A 20,579-nucleotide genomic window follows, 5' to 3' on the forward strand; every position below is an offset into this window, starting at 1 on the left:
AGTGGTAAAAAATATTTTCGTTCCAATAAAAATGAGCAGTTGTAGTAATATTCATAAAATAGCATCTCCCCTTAAAAAAATGTTATTTACATTTACTCAATAATAATTAAGTACATTTTCTCATCTCTAAATGCCATTTAATTTAAATTAATCTAGCGACTTCTAAGGCCATTGTTAGGTTAATGTTTAAAAACATAACATTTAATTGTCAACACTGCCATGTCACAGATGGGCGTCAGTGTATGTGTTAGGACCACAAATAACGATATGAGCTGTGGGAATTTTACAGCCTGTACACTAAATACCACAATGGTGAGGTAATCCCTGCATACACATTTCCATGTCTAATAATATCCAATCCCGGTTTTTAAATCAAATAATATCCAATCCACGTTTGTTTAAATTAAACAGTGCAACAGAGCGTTGCTTTACAAACAAAGCTTTATTTACAATTCCAAAGTCTACAAATATTATGTACATGCTTGCAAAGTAAACCGTTCATTTGTCAACAATTACTGAGAAACCAGTAAAAGTGAGTCTGATGGGTTTTAACCGGATATTTACACCCAATAAAAGTATTGTACAAGCCAAGTGCACTTAGTGCACACTCACAGAACAATAATATAAATATTTATTAACATTTCCCAAAAAATAAAAAGGGGGGGAAATTAGTGGGATGGGGTTAACCTAACTCTTACCAGGACCAGATATTACATGATCTTCTGCTTCAGAGAAGAAAAGTTTCCCCCTCTACACCAAGATGATTGATCTAAAAAAAAAAGCTGTTCAGTCTACGACAAGAAGCACTGCATAGTTACAACGGAGAAGGTTATTTTCTCCAATATACAATCGATTTAAGAAGACAATCTGGGAGGGTTGTGGTTTGCATCACATTTTTGGTACATTATCTAACCAGCGACTATATAAAAAGAAAACATTGAAGGTATAAAACAGGTTTAAGTTAAGGTCACTTCAGCTTAAAATGTCAGAAAGTAAAGAGCTCTCTTACCCATAAAGAGCTAGAAAAAGACTACTGGATCACACCGAGGCATTCGGAGTGGCGAGAGACGGTGGTGCTCATTCTGTACGGTCATAGTGACCGCTCAATTACGTACATCGATCGGGCTGAGGCACAGAAACACAAGGTTAAAAATAAACAGGAAGCTCGGACATATCGGGAACGATAAGGCCAAAACTGAAGTCGACGAGGCTGTACTTGGTAAACCACTTAAGAGTAGAAGAAGAAGAATTTCAAAAGGACTGTTTACAGCAGTTGGAAAACAGGACATTCAAGGGAGGTCCAAAATACGCTGAGTCATCAAACACAGTGTTGTTCAAACGTAAAGGAGGCACTTGAACTGAACGTTGACCGTCGTCAGCTGTTCTCGCCAGCTCTTGGTTAAATGTTTCGCAGCACTGAGGGTGAGGAGACGCTGCTTTAACCAAACGTTCGCTTTGCGAAAAGCAGGTGTTGTTGTAGAAAGGGGGGGACGGGGGGGACGCAAGGCTCAAATCCAGCATTTCAGTACCGTAGTACAGTACGTAATCTTTTTTTTTTTTGGGGTGTCCCACTTTCGCACTGTATACTAATATGTAGTGCACTTGAGAGCATCATACACCTGCTGTAAACAAAAGCAACTAAGAATCAATCGCCTAAAAAGGATATCAGTAGTATTTTGTATGGATTGTTACAATCAACACACAGCACAAAAGTGGGACACTTTAATCGTTACTGTGAGTCTTAAATACTAAAAATGTTCTTTTCTTTCTCTTAAATCTCTGACTGTCTATTGCCACACTCATAATTGTGCTTTTATCATTTTCTTTGAAAAAAAAAAAAATTAACATTCGCGTTTTTATATATCTTGACAGGATAATATACAATTGCAGACTAGAATTTCTATTCAATTATTATTATTTTTTTAAGAATATAAATAAAATACTTTAGATCATTTCTGTGCTGTCCCAATTGAGAGCAGTCGACATCTTTTAGTTCAGTGACATTTCAGTCACTGAAATTAAAAGTATGTTAAAATGTTGACGTTTTGAGTCCAACGTGTGGTTGCTATATATACACTTTTTTTTTTTTTTTTTGGTCTATCAGCAACCCTATTACGCTTTTCACCCATGTACATATTTAAATAGGATTACATTCAACTGATGGCGGCCCTCTTGGTGATGAGACGGAGCGAGTTTGCCGTGTCCTTCAGCAACAAGTCGAAGATGCTGTCCGCCAGTTGCATCTTGACTGACAGCTCGTCTTCTTCGTAGCAGACCCACTGAGCCTCCTCCTCGTGGAGATCCTTTACCTGCACGCGGAATACACAGAGCAGAAGTTGGCCGGTGTTCAAGAACTTGTTAATGTCGACACATATGACATCTGAATGTTTCTAAGATTCTCACTTGAGTAATTGTGTGTACTTACCAGTAATTGATCAACTCGGTCTCGTTTCTTTCGGCCAAATTTCAACATCTTCTGCCAGTCGGACTTTTTACTCTTGTTTTTGGCCAAACCGTAAAGTTTCAGAACTTCTTCTGTGACAAATTCCTAAACAACAGACATGATTAGATACTTGATTTTTGGGGTGTAGGGTGGTGATGTAGAGACATTCAAATCATACCTGCACTTTATTGATGTCTCCTGGTGTCTTGACTCTGTGGGAAAAGGTGGGCCTGATTCGTTGCGGCTTAACCCACTCAGGCTGGTTGGCATTGGGGTCTTCAGCGTAGATGTCCTGGAGGATCTCCCATGTCAGGTCATACACAGCCTTTTGGAATGCAGGTGTTTTGGTTATCTATTTGTTTGTATACAATTGTTTTTGTTTTGATTGAACCTATTCCAAAGTGTTAGCTACATCTGCCCATAGAACCATGAGAGCACTGTTACGCGTCTTCTCACCATTTTGTAGCTGCGGATGGCGCTGGCGTCCGTATCGTCGGTGATGTCCTCAACACTGAAAAACTCTTGGGAAGGTTTGGGGCGGGTCATGTGTGATAGTGAAACGCTTCCTTCCTTTGTAAGGCCACAGCTCTCCCAGATCTCCTGAATGGCAGCATGGACCATCTTTTCAACCTCACCGACTGAGTGGGGCACCACCATGACAGGTTGTTCTGGCACTTTAGGGGGTAGTGGAAGAGGGAGTGCCGGTCTTGGTGGCGTCTTTGCTGACTGGTCTCCATCTGGGTGCGATGCCAATCCTCTTAGGGTATCTTCAGCCGAGGAGGCAGATCTTTCCGCGCCGGGTTTTGTCTCTTTGTCCCTGTGCTTCTGTTGGAGTCTCTGCTGTTCCCTACGTGAGCTGAGGCCAAAGTCCTCATCAAACCAATCCTGATCGTCGCCGAGCTCGTCCAGCAGGTCACGGTTCAGTTCCAGCTCAGCAAGTCGCTTAACAAGCTCTTCTTGCCCACTGGCCCCCAAAATTGGACTTTCCTGTTGGGAAAGAAAAATGCTTTTAAATATTCATCTTTTTGAGGATAATACTCGACTTTGGTTGGGGATAAAAATGGATCGAAGAATTTGACTCACCGGTCGATTACAAAACTCTGGCGAGGACGGCTCGTCTTCGGTTAAGAAGGAAGATAGTCCATCATGAGGTTCCAATAATGAAATACGCCCTTGTTCCTCTGATTCCAAGACAATGTCTCCACTGATCTGATTGGAAGCTTCAATTTTCTGCTCTTTGGCCCTTTTAATCTGAACCAAATGCTGAATGGTGTCAATCACAAAGTTATTCAGTAGTTTGTCGGCTAAAGTGACTGAAGAAATTCTCTCCTTCTGCACATCCTTGTGATCACCAGCTTCAAGGGAAACCTCAGAAACTATCAACTGGTTATCTGGGCTCACCTCTTCTCTCTCTGCTGGTGCAGAAATCTCCTGACTGTTTGTTGAGGTGGACTGGTCAAGAGACGCGTCCTTCTCGACTATATCAAATTCCAGACTACTTGGTGGTAAGTACTGGTCAAGCACATTTTCTTTCTGGAGTGTGTCCCTTATCTCATGTTCATTCTGTGGCGTAGACCGGTTGTGATTTTTGAGGTGAGTTTCAGCTTTTGGTTCTTCCTGGTCATTGAGGTTTAGTTCCGGGTTAACTATCACGTCTACAATGACATCTTTTTGAGAGGTTTCTTCACTTTTTTCCAGAATTTCTATCTTTTCTGAGACATCCTCATCGCTTTTATGTTCATCCTCACACGGCTCTGATGCATCATTTGAATGCAAGTTGTCGTGTCCTGCGGCGTCTGAGATGATCTCGACCTCAGCAGACAGATGGCTGATCTTTTCAGGAGGAGCAAAGATCCCATGACGTTCTTGGCACTCAAAGTATACGACTCCATTGTAGGTGCCACAATTGCTCCCCTCAGACTTGTCTAACTCCACACCGGCCCAAAAACCTCCAGCAAAGCTGGTTGAACCTTTGAATCTTAGTGTCCCGGGTTGGACGTTACCGACGAGAACACGGTCTCCGATGTTGAAACTTGCCATTTCGTCGATAATCGGAGGGAGCGGGCTGTGAGATTGAGCGATGGGTGCTGGGGAGATGGAATGAATGCTCTGATTATCATCGTTAGAGTCTTCAGTTTTCTGAAGATCAAGTAGTCGTCCAGATTCGTGGCTTGCACCACTAGCAACAGAATAGTGACTTAAGTCTTCAGCAATCTCCTCCTCAATCTCTTCATCTTGACTGCTAAACCTGATTTCAGAATGGCAAAGCGAGTCCGGCTTGGAAATGTGCTGCTCTTTTCTTGGTGACGAAAGTGCTGATTCAAAGTCATCTTGGTAATCTGTCAGAGGAGAAGAAGCCTGGACATCCCTTATCGTTGTTTCTTTTGCTGAGGAAATGACATCCAAGTCTCGCCTACAGGGGTGATCTGATGGGGGCTTATCATTGGTGTGAGCGATGAAGTCCGCTGCAGCAGAATGCGATTCCAAAACGGTGTCATCCTTCTCAGACTCTATTATTTGGGACTTGGTAGAAGGTCTTAAAGTAGAGTCTGGTGAGTGAAACCTGTCGTGACCCGAGGTCAGGAAATCAGGGCCGTCACGTACAGAGGAAGGAGAAACCACTTCAACATTGAGCTCTTCAGGTGCCGAGGTAGATGTGCTAAGATCTAAGTAAAGGAAGAGACACTTGGAGTCAAAATACTTTGTATGGCATCAAAAAAACAATTACGAAAGGAGAAAAACATACTTTGGTGGAGTGATGAATCTCTGGTTGGCCCCACACTAGGTACTTCACTGGTTTCAGACCTGAAAATTTTATGATTTTAGTTTCTCACAGGTGACTAACAAACAATTTGGTTGATTATAATTTTGTAGTACCTTTTGATAGGAGACAAGGGCCCGGATTGATCTGCAGCCAAGGTGAGACCTTTCTTCTGAGACTTGCTATGAGGTGATGGCACAGGTTCTTTGTTGAGTTCTGCCTTAGTTTTTCCAATGTAGTTGTCATAGGTCTGGAGAAAAAAAAGAGAAGACGCAAATAATAAGAAAAACACAAATGGCAAACCGGAAGAAAATGTCCAATGTTTACCTCTAGTTGTTTCAGCAGGCTGGCCTCTTGTGCCTTCAGGCGTTCCTTCTGCCTCATCTTCTGCTCCCTTTTGAGCTGACTCGCCATTGACTTGCGCTTCCTCAGCTCCTCTTTCAGGGCCTTGATACGGCTCTCTATGTCACTCTGCTCTGAAATGGGCTCTGAAAAGAAATACATCACAAAATGTGTGAGTAAAATCAGACCTCTGTGATTAGCAACGTGTAATCCAACTTGGGCACACAAACTTAAACCCAATTATTTGGGGATTTAGTTTATGTTTTCTTTATGTCTAAAGTTCACTTTTAAACAGCTTGTCAAACATGTACAATAGAAACTCCTTGAGGGTTTCTTTATGAATTGAGTTTGTTGATTTAACCACATCGTTTTTTTTTTCATTGTATCATTGTACTATGCAGCTGCTTTATGTTCACCCTTTTCCACTTGCCCTCTTCCTACTTCTTGGTGCGACAATAAGGCTCAGCTTGCAATGCTAACACACTTGAGTTGTGTTGTTACCAAACTCACCTGTCTGCGAAGCCATAGGCGTTTCCGTGCCCTTATTTGCGATCTGCTTGGATATTTGGTGAAGCTGCATCATGCTCACACTCTTGATATCAGAGGGAGAGGCACGATTCTGGCTGCCTTTGACCGGCGAAGACTGAAAAGAGAATATGACAATTTAGTTGATTATTTTAAGATGACAATATCAGTGAGCTGCAACTGTGAGTAACAACATTTTTATGGATCGCCTTAGAGTAGCGACATTTGTGCAAACCTGTTTGCTGAGTGTGAGTGAAGCAGCAAAGTCCTCAATGTAATTTGTAGGGCTGCTCGGGTTCGAGGCAAGTGTCATTTCAGCCACTGATGCAAGTGGTGCTGAGGATGGACTTCTTGATTCCTGCAAGTGGTCTTCTGTGTGGATGCTGCACTCGGATGCTGCTGAGGAATAATCATCCTCAGTCACATACCCTGAAAATAAAACCACATCAATGATATGAGTAAAAAGTCATTTATTTCATAATTAAAGAATTTGATCACCTTTCTCAACGATCGCTTTTGGTTCCGAGTTGCGGTGGTGACTGGACTTTGGGATAATTTCAGAGATTGTCTTGCTTCGACTTTCCGATGTGACACCGCCAGCTCCCCAACTAGCCAGGGCCTCTTTTTCTATCCTCCGGACCTCTGCCTCCTCTTGATCGAGACGCTTTTTCCACTGCAGCAGCTCTTCAGCGTGATGACGCCGCTGCATCAACTGCTGCTCCCGCTTAGTCAGGAATCTAAGAGGTGGATGGTGGGAATAATGCAAAAGAACAATGCAGAGAAGAAGCGTGTGTGGAGGGGGAGGGAAAGAAAGGAGAAAAATTAAGACGCCATTAAAGACAGAAAGAAAAATGCGAGGTAGTGTTGCCAAACCAGGAAAAACAGTAATGGTTCAAGTAGGAGAAAGACGTTTAGCATAGCAAAAAAATTCCAAGCAGGCAGATCTAAATCACTGTTTTCACCGCAAATTCACTTCAGACATGCGTTACGTTATCTACAGGTATTTCTCCGACTAATCAGTCATACAAGCGAGGAAGACCCGTTTACCAAAGGGGATTAGAGTCCGGCAGGAAAAAAACAACAACTGATCAGACACTGAAGAATCATCAATGTATTGTTTTACAGAAAATGGCGTTGTGCTCATTATATTAGCCCTATGCCAATTTTTGTGACCCAATAAAAAGGGACAATTAAGATGTATTGGGTTCATTACGGAGACACGTGACTTAATTATATTAAGTCCACGCATTCAATATTGTGGCTTGTTTTTAATTTTTTTTATTAATGACTGCCACAGTTAGTACGCGAAGAAACTGAATCTGCAGCTCTTGTAAACCTGTAAGCCGAGAAGAAACAAAGATGTTCGACACCAATGAAAATATGCATAACCTTTGAACTTCTCAAATCAGCCACTGTCCGTTCCTAGACTCTTTCTAGAAAATTAAAATGACTATATTTTGTGTCCTGGTAAACATTTTAAATCCTGTGTGAAGCTGTCAACACACATTATTTCAACCCATCTTTCCTTAAAAACGTCCCTCACTGCAATTGCCATCCTGCAAAGGGGAAAAAAAACTTTGAAACCTCAGAAATCCCCAACATCCATCACACTTCCAAAGTGAAAGTGTTGATCACAAGCATTTCCATTGGGAAGGGGAGTGGAGAGAATGTGAGTTGAGGGATGGGGCCAAGGCAAGGTGCAAGTGCGGCGGAAGATGTAGGGAGAACTGCACAGTACCTGTCCAACTGGTTGTAGATAAAGAGCTGGAATTTAGGGTGAAGGTTGGGAAGACAAACAATAAGGGAGGCCCAGTGCTGGGCCGTGAACACAGAGAAGAAGCAGTGGACGGGAGAAGAGTGTCTACAACACACAAACGTGCAACAAAACAAACAAATCAAAACACACAGATATGTGAAATGCAGGAGAAACAGAATGTGACGGCAAATGACAACAAAGCAAAAACAGGTGGACAAAGGGAAGGAAACAAGTAAAGAGAAAGAGGGAGAGAAAAGAACGACATGAGCGTATGTTTTGGGTGTCTCTTTGGAACAGTCAGCTGCCTGCTGGAATTTAGTTAATATTCAAACATGGAGGCATGCAATAATGCACAAATTTAAAACGGATTGTTCACAAAAGGGGGCCGCCATGCCAGTTTTAGGAGGCTGTGTATTTGAAACCGGGATACGTGACTGTTAGTGTGTTATTGTTTGCACAATCGCGAGAAAGACCATGAGCAAACGCGGGGTTAGCAGTCATAAAATAGAAAATAAATAATTCTAAAAGGATCGTGGGCAACAAAAAAAGCTCCCCGATAAAAGCCTGATCAATATCACGAATGTTTATCTGTTAATTTCCAAACATATAGTAAATATTAACTACCATTCAGGTAAGTAAATGTCGTAATTGCAAAGCTAATATCACCTTGCTAAAAGAGCCATCATGACACAAGTGTGATGTGAAGAGAAAAATAAACCAAAGTGTTCCTAACAACTCTCTTGTGAAAGGCTCTGCAACCACATGACCTAAGTTGGTAGCAAAGACAAAAAGCCTCATTAATTCCAATCACATGCAGCTACTGGTCAACAAAAACAAGTAGGAACAGAAAGAGAAGAAGGGATCCAGCGATATACCGAGTACTCGATACCAACTACAGATACTTGATAATGCCGTTAAGTCTTGCATTTGTGATGGGAATTGGCGCCTATTTTTTTTTTTTTTTTTTTAAAAACAAATATTTTTCAAAATTACAAACCTATCTTAAAAATGGCATTTTCACCCATACTGATATTTGTATGAGTGTATCCCAAAATAAAATAATTTAAAATCAGAAAATCTATTCTATAATACAGTATTAAGTGATTAAATTGGGCGGTGCATGACTGTGAAAGCCAGCCGAGTCTAAAAGAGGAGCTTGGCGCATGCTTGTTTCCACATGCGCAGCAAGAAAATGACGATGCAACTGAATAATTGTTAGTCTGACTTTGTTTAGTTGGTAAGTAGATTTGAGCTCTCCAATCTAGACACTGATCATTTACAAGGACAAGAATGAAGGAGGTTCCCAAAAGCTAATTCAGTAAAACTCTATCAATAAAGAAGAGCATTTACTTTTCATCCATGCGAGAACGCATCTTCTTGAGCTTCTGCATGATGCTGCTGGTCTCGCTCGCAGACATGGACGGAGATGGCGATGGGGTGCGGCTGTCATCGGTAGGTCTCATGCTGGAAGGCGCTGCTTCTGAAACCGGCGTTTCTGACATTGGAGACTCCTGCGGAACAGTTTTTTTTATTTTTTATTTCCTATTCAAGGTTAAAAATTCGGTTGACTTTTTTCTTGATTCGTCTGTGGGTGATTTACTGTTGTACTACTTACAGGCAGCGCTTCTGCCCCAGCAGATTTAAGACGCTCTTTTAGTCTCAGTGTTGAGGTCCTCATTCGCTCAATCTCCTCTTGCTGCTTCAGCAATAGCTGTTTTTCTTTCCTTGCCACTTTATTTGCTTCTTGAAGACGCTTGATCTCAGCCTGAGGTTACGAGATATTCAAAACAACATAAGCTTTAAAGTGGGTGTGCTGCCAGATTAGGATACATGTGTAGTGTTAACTGTCAACTACCTGCTCCTCCTGAAGTCTTAACAAAAGGCCCTTCTGCTTCTTCCTGAGAGGCGGCAATTTGTCATCTTCACCTTTGTTCCTAAAGTGCTTTTTCTGGTGCTCCAGCCACGCCAGCTCAGTTCGGATTTTTTCCTTAACGGCTTTCTGACGTAGCCGCAGCAGAGCATTCTGATGCTGCAGTCGCAGGTCCTCGTCTTTCATGTGCTGACGCACCATGTCCATGGTGAACCGGGAGAGGCTGTCTTTTCCTCCAGAAAAGGATATATTCGAATTCTCGTGCTAAGGGAGAAAAAGCCAAATCGTTTAAGTGGCCGCACAAAACTGTGTGCCAGAGCAAGCCTCTCACCTTCGAAACATGAAGTGAGCCTGAGACTAAGGTTCTGCTTTCATCTATAGCTTCATCCTCTGAATCCTCGTGGTGGCGGTGTGGCCTGTTCTCCAAAGAGCTACGACGGTGCACCTTGGACGGCAGCAGAGAGCTGAAAGAGCGCTCTTCCACCTCATCTTCCGTTCTCGATGAGTCAAACTTGAAAGAGTACTCTGCGAAATGGGGATCCCGTTATAATTGGTGGTGGGATACAAGACAGTGTTGTGAGTTTCAAATGTGCTTTTTTTTTTTTTTTTGTGGTACCTTTGTCATCAGCTACAGAGGGGATGCTTTGGCTACAGAGGGAGTCGTCCGCAGTGGGACATTCCTCCTCGATTGAATTGCTGCCCGCTTCCCCATCTGCTCGCTTGTCATCATCTTTCTTCCATTCCAATTCGGTTTCTTCTTTTTTCATCTCCTGTATATGTTCTGTAGGTGTGTGCGAGGGGCTTTTGGGACTGCTTTCGTCTGCACCACTGGGAAAAAAAAAAAGGGGGGGGCATGTTATACATTGTTCCTCACGTCCACTGATTCAATGAGACTGGTGTTACGTAAAAAAGTAGAACTAGTACATGAGGTTGGGTCTCTGCACAGGTCGTGAGTCAGTATGACTGAGGCTTCGACATGATTCTTCTCTCTGGAAGCTGGAAGCAGAATTAAATCCAACATCATGTTAGTGTTTGTTTCTGTAAGCTAACAATATGGTTAATACATTAGTGAGCTAGGACTTTTTCAAGAAAGGTCTTACCTGTCGGAATCTGATTTGCTCTGTTTTTTCTGATGATGCTTGGTCAGAACTGAAGGCTCAGGCGCAAAAGCAGACACAGCCAGAGCGCCTTCGATTTGAGTCCGTGCCAGATCTGTCAGCTGGAAGACAGAATTTCACTTAGTGCTGACATTTTGGGCATTTTTATCCACATTGGGAAACGTGCTTTTCTCGTGATAATCGACCAACCAATCGACCATCTCTCACCTCTTTGATGTGCCGTGCTGCTTCAGCTGTCTCTTTTTGTGTTAACACCAGTTTTTCCAGCAATTCCTCATGAGCCTAGTCCAAAACATACAGGTACTTGAAACATGAATCTTCATATTGGAAACTGAAATTTTTTTTTCGCTGGGAAGACAATAACACATCAGCTGTGGAGTGTTTTTGTATGAATGTGAATTTGTACCCGGGCCGTCCTCTCCCTGTCTTCTTCCCGCTGCAGCTGGGCCTCCAAAGCCTTTCTTTCAGCCTGGATCTTCTGCTCATAAAGGTCATTCTCATATTTCTGCTGCTTGGCCTGTGACCGTCAAATGTACAACAAAAATGAAAGTATAAAAGAAAATGTTACCATCACTGCTGTGTGCTTATTTTATCAAATAAAAAGCCAAGGCCTTGCGCCACCTTGAGAATTTGAGCCATTGAAGCACTTTCCTGCTGGGCTATGGACACACCCATCATCCTCTCCAAATCCCCGAGATGTCTCAAGGACTCATCTATGGACTCCTGGTACTGGAGCTCTGCTGTCACATGATGATGCAGGGCGGCAGGAGAATACTGCAGATTACCTGAGAGAAGGATTAGAAGAGAAAAACTAATAAATGACTAATTTACTATTTATAAAAAGTCCTGCCAAAAGATTTTACTATATTTCATCTTTTGTAAATGTTTGCAAGATGTAATTATTTACCCGTGGGCCTGCTGCTGTTACTGGGCCCGACACCATTTCTAGGGGGTTCAGAGCGAAAATCTGCGGCTGGAGAAGCGTCCAGAAAGCCAGAAGGAGAAATCATTCGTTGTCTTGACGGTGGAGACGTTTGCTCCTCGGCCTGCGATGATTAGGGAATCCAAAGATAATCAGTGTCCACGTCCAAAATGATCTCAACTGAAGAACAATGCAAATAGTCAAGAAATTCATAATTAAAGCAAACTCTGCGCTAACCTGCAGATCAATAGGCAGACCCATCAGTCTCTCCACATCCCCGAGCTGTCTCAGTGATTGTTCTATGGACTCCTGGTACTTGAGCTCTGCTGCCATATACTGCTGCAGGGCACTAGGTGAATATTGAAGTTTACCTGAAAAGAAAGGTAGAGGACGAGTCAGTTCGTGTAAATAAACAATGTCAAATAAAAACACCATTAAAATGAATCTTAGCCAGTGGCTGAGGTCAGTACCATTTTTTTGAATATCAGCCTTGAGAGAGGCTGTGGCTTGAGTCAAACCCAAATCGGGAAAGGCCAAAGGAGAAGCCAGTCTTCCTCTGGATGGTGGAGACTTTTTACTGTTCATTGCCATACTAAAAAATACAACACACAAATCAATGACTTCTCTGCCGCAATAAAAGGCCAAAAGAAAATCTGAAATCTCCTGAAACTGAACAATATTCAGTATCGTCAAGAGTTTCTAGTAGTGGCATAAATGCCAACTGCTGGTCCATTTATTCAATCACCTGTGTGGACTGGAACCGTTCTTTGACTTTTGGCTACTATGAAATGACACAAAGTCATCTTCATAGGCTGCTGCATCTCTGTGGGAATCTCCGGATTGAAAAGAGTCAACAGCTGGAGAATTCCTGTCACTCACTGGGAGAGAAAGACGAGAGAAATGTTCAGGTGTTTTGTTTACATTCCAAGTATAATCCCGGTGTCAGACAGAGGTAATTCGGAGTCAACTAACCTTTAACGTTGAGGTTCTTTAAGTAAATGTTGATTACACTGTAAGGGTCTCCCTTGTTCAACTCCTCCCAGGGCATTTTGGGACTGTTCTGAGGCATTAATGGTGACGTGAGGGCCAAGCATTTGGCAGCTTCCTTCTGAAAGTCAGTAAGGCGCTGTACTTCTATTCTTTGAACAGTTGTTTCATTGTAGCCATCTGTCAATTTGGGAACATGATTGTTGGGAGGTTGTGGAGGGCTCATTTCATCCTTACTGAAGCTCCCCTCACTCAGTATGGTACCCTCACTGATAGAACCGCCACTTGAGTCATGTAGATTCTCCTTGTTGTCCTCAGCTGCTCGAGAAGGTCTAAATGGAGGCGCGTCATCTGTTCTCTCTAAACCATTGACTGGGTTCCTTTCTAGTGCATCAGCAGGAATTTCTTGTGGTTGTCCTTTGAAGGCGTGCAAATTCCCAGCTCCCGGAAAAGAGGCACTATGGCATGGACTAAGACCTGCGCTTGTTATAAGTCTCTGAATTCTCGATGTCAAATCATCACTTTTGAATGTGCCAGGCCCGGGCGCCGCGGCCCTCTCGTCAAGATCCGCCCGAGTGGACATTGGGGCCAAAATATCAGCGTCCAATGAAGTTGCTTCCCCAAAATTGATTCCCACTCGGGCAATCTGCCGAGCTTCGCTCTCTATGCGATTAGAGAGCGAGATGGCTGTGGCCTTGAGGGCGTCGAAACGGGACTTTCTTGACTGAGACCAGTTAGCGGCTTCTGCGATGGTGGGCTTGACGTCACCAGCTACCATTGCGTTCTCCGGCCTCACAGGTTGAGAAAGGTGAGGGTCGTAACTTGCATACCCAAGAGCACCTGTGCTGGAGACGGAGATGGACTGAACAGATGGAATAAGTCGAGATGGAACTCCACCATCCAAATCACCCCTAAAAAAAGAAAAACAGATGTAAGCTATCAAATTTATTGTGCCGAGTGCACTAAAATACAACTAAAACTAAAAAAAATACAACTTTAAAGTTAATATTTTATATTAGAAGTTGTGTTGAATTAATCTTTTTTTTTTTAAAAAAGGCTCAAATCTGCTATTTAATTTGCTATTTGAAAAATCATCAATGTAATGAGAGCGAGTCATCTTGTATACGTCTACCTTGTTAATTGAGGAGATAGCTGATCGTTGGTCAAAGACCTGTCACTGCTCGAGGGGCTCTGTGGTACTTCCAACCTCTTATTTTCTTTATCAGACTCGCCAGAGGGTTGGTAAAGTGGTCTCTGTGGTGCAAAGTTGAAAGAGGAGTAAGGCAATCGCCTCATTATATTTTCCTGCAATGCAACAAAAGAGTTGTAATAAATACCAGTTGATGTGACACAGCAGAAGACTGCATCTGCATGGCCTCGCCAAGATGACTCTCATCCATCCAGTTGTAGGTCTCGTCCCTAAATCGTTTCTGCCAAGGCGTTGAAGTCACCTCGGTGGGAGTGACTACAGTTTTCGCCATTTCCTTTTGCCTCCTGTAGAGCTCCTGAAGCCGCTGGTTTCTCCTCTCCGACTCTTCTAGTAAAGATTTCTTTTCTTCTGCCTGTCGTCTTTTTCTGTCCTCTTTTTGCTTAACAATGTACTGACGGATTTTGTCTGAATCGTAGTGGCGCTTCTTCACCTGACTTTCAGTTTCGTTTATGGACCCTTGTCGATGTGGGGAGGGGTTGGCACTACGGTAGCCTTTCGAGGGGACATGTGTTGGCACCGTGCTTCCCCAGAAGGAGAGAGGAGTCCTTGTTTGAGACAATGATCTTGCTTTCCCACGTTGACCACCCTTACCTCGTCCAGATAATGGCTGAGATCGATCCTCCTCCTTCTCGGCTGTTTTGCACTCAAGCCGTGGGTCATCCAATATAGCCCGGATATCAGCTGGCAAGAGGTCTTTGCCTAAAGGCACTGGACAAGCGGCTGAGGGTCTCGAGGCGGATCTAGAGTAGCTTTTAGACTGAGCGTGCAATTCACTGTGACTTCTGTCTGTGCTTCTTGAGCGACGGAGGTGGTTTGCTTCAGAGCTTTTGTCAACGTAGGACCGCCGATGGGATGCTGTAAACGATGGGGGGTGGTGGTGTTGAAAACATTAAAATGATGAATACATGAAATGTATGTCTAAAATTTCATTTTCATGATTTATGTGGCATATTTCTTTCCAAGGAGAAAACATCTATCTTTCTGTTTTTGGCCTAGCATGTAAATACATCACATGGAAGTAACAGGGGCTTGCCAAGACAACGTTAATCGTTTAAATAGAAAACCTCAGAGTAGATTTTAAAGAATCTAATCCAGACAGTTGTGAACCGCGCTACGTTGAGCCGAGCTTCACCGAATGCCAATCCTACTCCGCTCTAAGGGTCCTTAGCTCATCATCAAATCGGGCCACGAATCATTGTTCACTCAGCCAAAACAGTCAGTCGACCTCAATTCCTTCCGGTCAATGGCAGTCTGTAGAGGGAAAGTTGATATGGCAACGGTGGGGGAGCTGACAATATAAAGTCAGTTATCGACATAAAAAGTTGTATTTATCAAAGCTGCGTTCTCTAGGTGTGTAAGCATGTCATGCATTTAGACCTTCTACCATCATAAAAGACTAGAAGTATTTAATGATTTCAATATTTCACAACTTCACTTTCACGGATGGATTTTTTGACAACTAACCTCCAACCTCTTATCCTATCTCGAGTAAAAATGTTGTACCATTGGAACATAAAATGGAGTGTAGTGAGGACAGAAAAACAATCAAATGAGAACTCTCTTCTAGGCAGTGAAGCCTTGTCGGACACTTTGCGGACGTAAATAATAGAAAGGCATATTTATGACATCAGAGTGGCACATTCCGAGTGGCCGCTCAAAGCACTCCGCCATTTATCACCTTTTTTTAACTCTGCATTCTTTTTAGCGCTTGATACTGCATAATAATAGTCTGCCAAGAGGTGCAAGGAGATCATTTGAGAAACAGCAAAGATGGCAAGATTACAGTTGGGCTGAGTCAGCTGTCTATACTGCCTGATGTGTGTTGAGAAAAAATAAAAACAGATGCCTTGTGGCATAATGTATGGATGGAAGTGCTCATTGACCTGTTTGTTGCAGTTTGTCATCGAGATGGTGCCTCTTCTCCCTGCTTTGCTTCGGAGCTGCACCGAGTACCTGGTTTACCAGCTTCAAGCCCTCCCGCCAGGAAGCAGGGGTAATCACTGCGAGAAACAGATTAGATTAATACTCAACTCGCTTGTCTAGTGGAGTACAGATAGGCGCTGAAAGAGCTCATTGAAGAGCTCACAAACATTTCCAAGCAGTTCCTAGTAATCCAAATACACATGGACAAACAAGTTTCTGTTTGAATGGATGGGAATAATCACATGAATTGGCTGCAGCTATTTATGCCTCATGGAAAACAAGCCAAGTTGGAAGAGGGTGAGCACAAAAACAATCGGGTCTGCTAAGTTTTGATCAGATTGCAAAAGCTATCCTCGTTCCTACCAGTTTTTGCATTTTGGCCAGAGGCAGCTTTGTGGATTTTCCTGGTTGGTTTAGCTTCTTGCTGTACGTGACGATACCTATCTCGTTGCGGCCTGGGTGTTGTTCTTTCTGCAACAATAATACGACAAACATGTAAGCCACCACGAGTATCTCACTCCTCACGTTAAGCGTTTATCTTACCGGCAGACTGCTTTATGGGATCTTTGTGCGCATCCCTGTTGAAACTGAGAAGATCCTCCTCTTTTAACGCATTCCCATGAGTAGTACGCGTCCTTGCCTCCGTTTTGCTGAAGCCTGAAAAGGAAGGAAAGAACTTATAGATCTGCATTCCTCCAATAAAAAGAACAGCAATAAAGTCACAGAGGTCAATGATACCTTTGTAAGTGGGCGCTTGTGGTGCAGCTGCTACCTTCCTTATTTTTGTTGCAGTGCCGCCTTTGTTATTCTTGTTGGCCATTATGGGCTGCTCAAGACGGTTCAACACTTTTTCCTTCTCTGCAGCCTCCTCCTGATGTTTGACTTGCCTTCGGATGCGCTCTTTGAGCTTTTCAAGTTTATCGTCCGGTTGGTGTCGCCTTAGGTTTTCCAAACGCTGGCAATCCGAGCCGGGACTGGTGGAGGGAGTGTTTTCCCATCTACATAGCAAGTCAGAGGCAGGAGGTAGAAACGGACTGGACTGAAGATCCATGTTCTGGGTGATTTGTGCCTCGGGACTGCTCGTCTCCCTGGCTAGGACTGAACTTATTGCATGTGACGGGTCGGCAGAGGTCTGCGGGGTGTCTGCGGTGGGCGGGTCGTCCAAGTAACAGACCTCTATACTGTTTTCCGAATGTGCAATGTCCTCGTCCCCGTCTATCCGCTTGTCCCAAAAGTCTTTCTGGTAGACGGGCTTACTAAATTGAGCGTCTGAGGATGGGGAGAGAGGTCCTGACATTGACTGCAGCCTGTAAGCCTCCAGCTGAGATGAGGGTTGTGATGGAGGGTCAGTCTCCCTGGAGACAAACCAGATTACATTGGATCAGCAGAGGATCAAGATTTAGTCTTAATTCACACATAGAGATTGAACTCCCGTTATGCAAATGTGTCCTCATTAATTTACATTACAGTAGATGTGTGCCCCCCCCCCCCCCCCCAAAAAAAAAACCACTGACCACATTTCATGTGCTGTGTTATTGCTATGAGAGATAAAATTTGGTTGTGATATACTTAATCTGAATCATTTCAATATATTAGCAATATGGACATTTGAGAGGACAAACAGAGCCAGAAATATTTGTACAAATCGTAAATCCCGACCTGTAGGAAGCCAGCTGTTCCCTGAGCGCCATACTGTTGTCCTGGCCAACATTGCTGTCTTGGGTGGCGTTTCTTAGCGGGCTGCGTGAGCGTCTCTTTTTGGAACTTGAGCGCCGATGCTCTTTGGACTTTAAGGAACCTCTCGTCTCATCTGTGGTGAAGAGAACATCATCAAATAAAAGAGATATTTATTCTTGATATGTCATAACACGATTCAGCAACATGTTGGAATAACCAACCTCTGCTGCGGACTGATACAGATAGTTTCTTTTTGGGCGGGTCCATGACAGAGAGGAGGAGCGCTGTTGTTCCAGGAACAGCTTCCACATGGTTTTCTATTCGCCGCAGCTACACAATAAAAATAAAAATAAAAAACCAATCAAGTAACAGAGGCACCCTAATTATTGTCATACCAAAACCTGCATCATGTGACCAAATAAAAGTCTGTTTAGTTTTGTTTTATACTTACAGCGGCTTTGGACTGAGGCAAACTGCTCCATGCAGTTGTTAGATCTGTTGAAGGGGGAAGATAATTATAACAATGTGATGTGCCGGGCAAATCGACTGCTTAAAAATAAAAATTTGTTTCATTACACACCTGTATCAATGTTGTTATCTGTGTGCTGAGGATCCGTGACACCAATGGGCAGAGCCCTCTTACTACTCCTCATCTCACCCATTCACCTGCAGACAAGTCATGAGATTACCCGAGGCTGAGATGTAGAACACAAAAGAAAAGAAAATGGTTTGGTCAGGCCTGACTAGACTACATAATGAGGGTTCACTTTAAATTGATCATAATCACACTCTCATGATTTCCAAAAACAATGAGCTTCCGTCAGACCAATAGGGCAAGTAAAAATCTAAATAACAGAGGAGGAGAACAGTCAGCACTTTCAAACAAGGAAATGAGTCAGCTGGCGCCAAAAAGCGATAAAATATAAAGAACACAATCAAGTAGTTCAAATGAGCTGGTTCCTTGTGACGATATACCCTTGGCTAGTTTCTACAGCGCAATGTTATGTCAACTTGTCATTTAAAACTGGTTTTACAACAGTGTGTTTTCCTCTGCTTGTTTCCATGAGGGAGGGTGAAACTGCTGATTATCAAATGTCATATGTCTGACGTTTGCCCACACTTGTAATACAAGAGTGCAACAGCCACATCGAGTCCAAGCTGGGCATTCACTTTAAAAACACAACTACCCTTTGAGGGCCCTCACACTGGCTCATTTTATAGAAGAAAGCTTGCCTAGTTAGTTCACTTTTTTTTTTTTTTTTTTTTAACGGGACTTTCAAGGAGAAAACTCATGCAGTTTGGTCATATGAATCACACGATATTGCCCCTGAGCTGAACACTCTTCTGACAGAGCGTACAGGGAGCAATCGGTGGTAATTAAATTTTTCAGCTTAGTCATGAATGTGGCATGAGCACAAAATTTCACAAATGACTATGAAAGAAAATTTGCTTATTAAAGTCAGCAGATCAAATAAAAAATGAACAAAATTAGGGCCCGACGGCTACTGATTTTGCAGAGAAAAAAAATACAGTTTACAAATGAATTCGTTGATTAATTAAAAAAAGTAATATGCAAAAATAAACCCTGCCAACAAATTAAGCATCTTTTAATTGTTAAATGAATCCCATTCAAACATCATCCTTAGTTGTGGTAACACCCAATGTAAAATGTAAAAAAAAAAGAAGACATTTTAGCATCTCTTGGATTCCTTGCTTGTATGACTCAACAGATCATCCTTTTGTATACTGCTTATATAAACAAGACAGTCTAAACTCCAACTGTGTCCGCATAAGCATTACATGGTGGGGGCAAAACTAATATTTAGAACTGAATAATTGGTAGATGAAGGCACAAGCACACTTCTTTATACCAAGTGCGGACACACAGTGGTCGTGAACAAAAGTTGCTTAGTTACAAACATAGGGGAACGGAATGGAATGATCCCCTGTGAGGCTTATGTTGCGCTTTTAAGGAGACGCTTCACGACAGTTATTGATGTAGTCTTTTTAAAGCCTTTAAATTGTAGACGATACTTTTCACAAAGAGGTTCTAACATGTCGATAACCTGTTTAGGGTGTGAACGAAAAGTGGGATGTAATCACTGTCATGGTTTACGGTTAATCGGTGATCGTTGAATTCCTAAAGCAGAAATAATACGAAATATTTTTTACCTCTAACTGTTATGACTCATATGTTCGTCGGCCCAGGAAATTACCCGAGAAGCAAAGTCGAGAGTTCACATTCGAGTTAGCCGTCAAGAAGTCGTGAATGAACTCTCACAACAATGTTAAAAGACACAATGCTTACCGTTTAATATAGTGGTCCAAATCATTTAGACGTCCATTGTTACGCTGGTGACTCCGAGAAGGTGAAAAGTCCTTACATCATCAAAAATGTTTAGATCGCTTCATTAGTCTATTTGCTAATGTTAGCTCCAAGTAGCTAGGGACTACCACTGTGTTAAGCTAGCAACTTTTTCAGCGACGCGAAGCCATTGTTGCCGTCCAAGACTCTTCCCAGGGAAGGAAAATTAATTTTGTGTTGATAGTTAATATTCCGGAAATAGAAAGTAGGTACCCGCTTCTTAGTTTATCTTTGCCGGGTTGTAGACATGGACCTGACGGAACCACAGAAAACGAAATATCCAAGATGGGGTGCTTTGTGACGGACAAATCACCCGAAATATCGCGAGATTTTGGACACGTAAAAAATACGGGAGAAAAAAAAATCCGTTTTTATATTTTGTGCATAATTACAGTAATTTGCAACTAATTACAAGTGAATTTTGCTTAACTATGTGTGCCAGTATTTTTTTAATAGAACTTTACTTTGTGAAGCATAATGCATTTATTATTATTTGTTGTATTCAGGACTAAACCAAACATAAAAAAGTTTTGGACATAGACTTAAGTGGGTTGTTTTATAATAATAATAATAATAATAACAATAATAATAATAATAATAATAATAATAATAATAATAATAATAATAATAATAATAATACTCATCATCGTAATAATCATAATACCATTATCATTATTATT

General features: G+C 42.4%; 2 protein-coding genes across 4 annotated transcripts in view; one reads left to right on the forward strand and one right to left on the reverse strand.

The window, feature by feature from the left end:
* Positions 1-423: 423 nt before the first annotated feature.
* On the reverse strand, positions 424-20,202 carry cep350 (centrosomal protein 350). Of its 3 annotated transcripts, XM_085928851.1 has the most exons (39): positions 19,843-20,202; positions 18,115-18,200; positions 17,986-18,029; positions 17,756-17,864; positions 17,517-17,667; positions 16,596-17,212; positions 16,401-16,514; positions 16,221-16,328; positions 15,818-15,934; positions 14,062-14,789; positions 13,857-13,978; positions 12,710-13,635; positions 12,483-12,615; positions 12,208-12,329; positions 11,975-12,108; positions 11,723-11,861; positions 11,437-11,600; positions 11,222-11,332; positions 11,023-11,097; positions 10,798-10,916; positions 10,622-10,693; positions 10,314-10,525; positions 10,029-10,222; positions 9,683-9,961; positions 9,443-9,592; positions 9,178-9,338; positions 7,810-7,932; positions 6,570-6,808; positions 6,307-6,500; positions 6,057-6,189; positions 5,532-5,692; positions 5,321-5,454; positions 5,190-5,248; positions 3,527-5,109; positions 2,900-3,430; positions 2,622-2,768; positions 2,426-2,548; positions 2,152-2,309; positions 424-1,125 (listed from the first exon to the last, which is right to left on the reverse strand). In XM_085928851.1, the coding sequence occupies exons 2-38, from the start codon at positions 18,194-18,196 to the stop codon at positions 2,154-2,156; spliced, it is 8,766 nt and encodes a 2,921-aa protein (XP_085784977.1). In that variant the 5' UTR covers positions 18,197-18,200; positions 19,843-20,202; the 3' UTR covers positions 424-1,125; positions 2,152-2,153. The 3 variants fall into 3 exon arrangements, with proteins under 3 accessions (XP_085784977.1, XP_085784978.1, XP_085784980.1); XM_085928852.1 differs by having other exon boundaries at positions 424-2,309; positions 11,222-11,331; positions 11,466-11,600; XM_085928854.1 differs by lacking the exon at positions 7,810-7,932 and having other exon boundaries at positions 424-2,309.
* The window catches only part of cacna1ea (calcium channel, voltage-dependent, R type, alpha 1E subunit a), a 48,953-nt gene continuing 48,418 nt past the window's right edge, over positions 20,045-20,579 (forward strand). Inside the window, exon 1 of the mRNA XM_085928855.1 lies at positions 20,045-20,258. Coding sequence (XP_085784981.1) covers positions 20,185-20,258 — 74 coding nt within the window. The 5' untranslated portion in view covers positions 20,045-20,184. The remainder of the gene's footprint in view (positions 20,259-20,579) is intronic.

This window comes from Syngnathus leptorhynchus, chromosome 13 (genome assembly GCF_054491065.1).
Source record: "Syngnathus leptorhynchus isolate UIUO chromosome 13, UIUO_Slep, whole genome shotgun sequence".
NCBI classification, from domain to species: Eukaryota; Metazoa; Chordata; class Actinopteri; order Syngnathiformes; family Syngnathidae; genus Syngnathus; species Syngnathus leptorhynchus.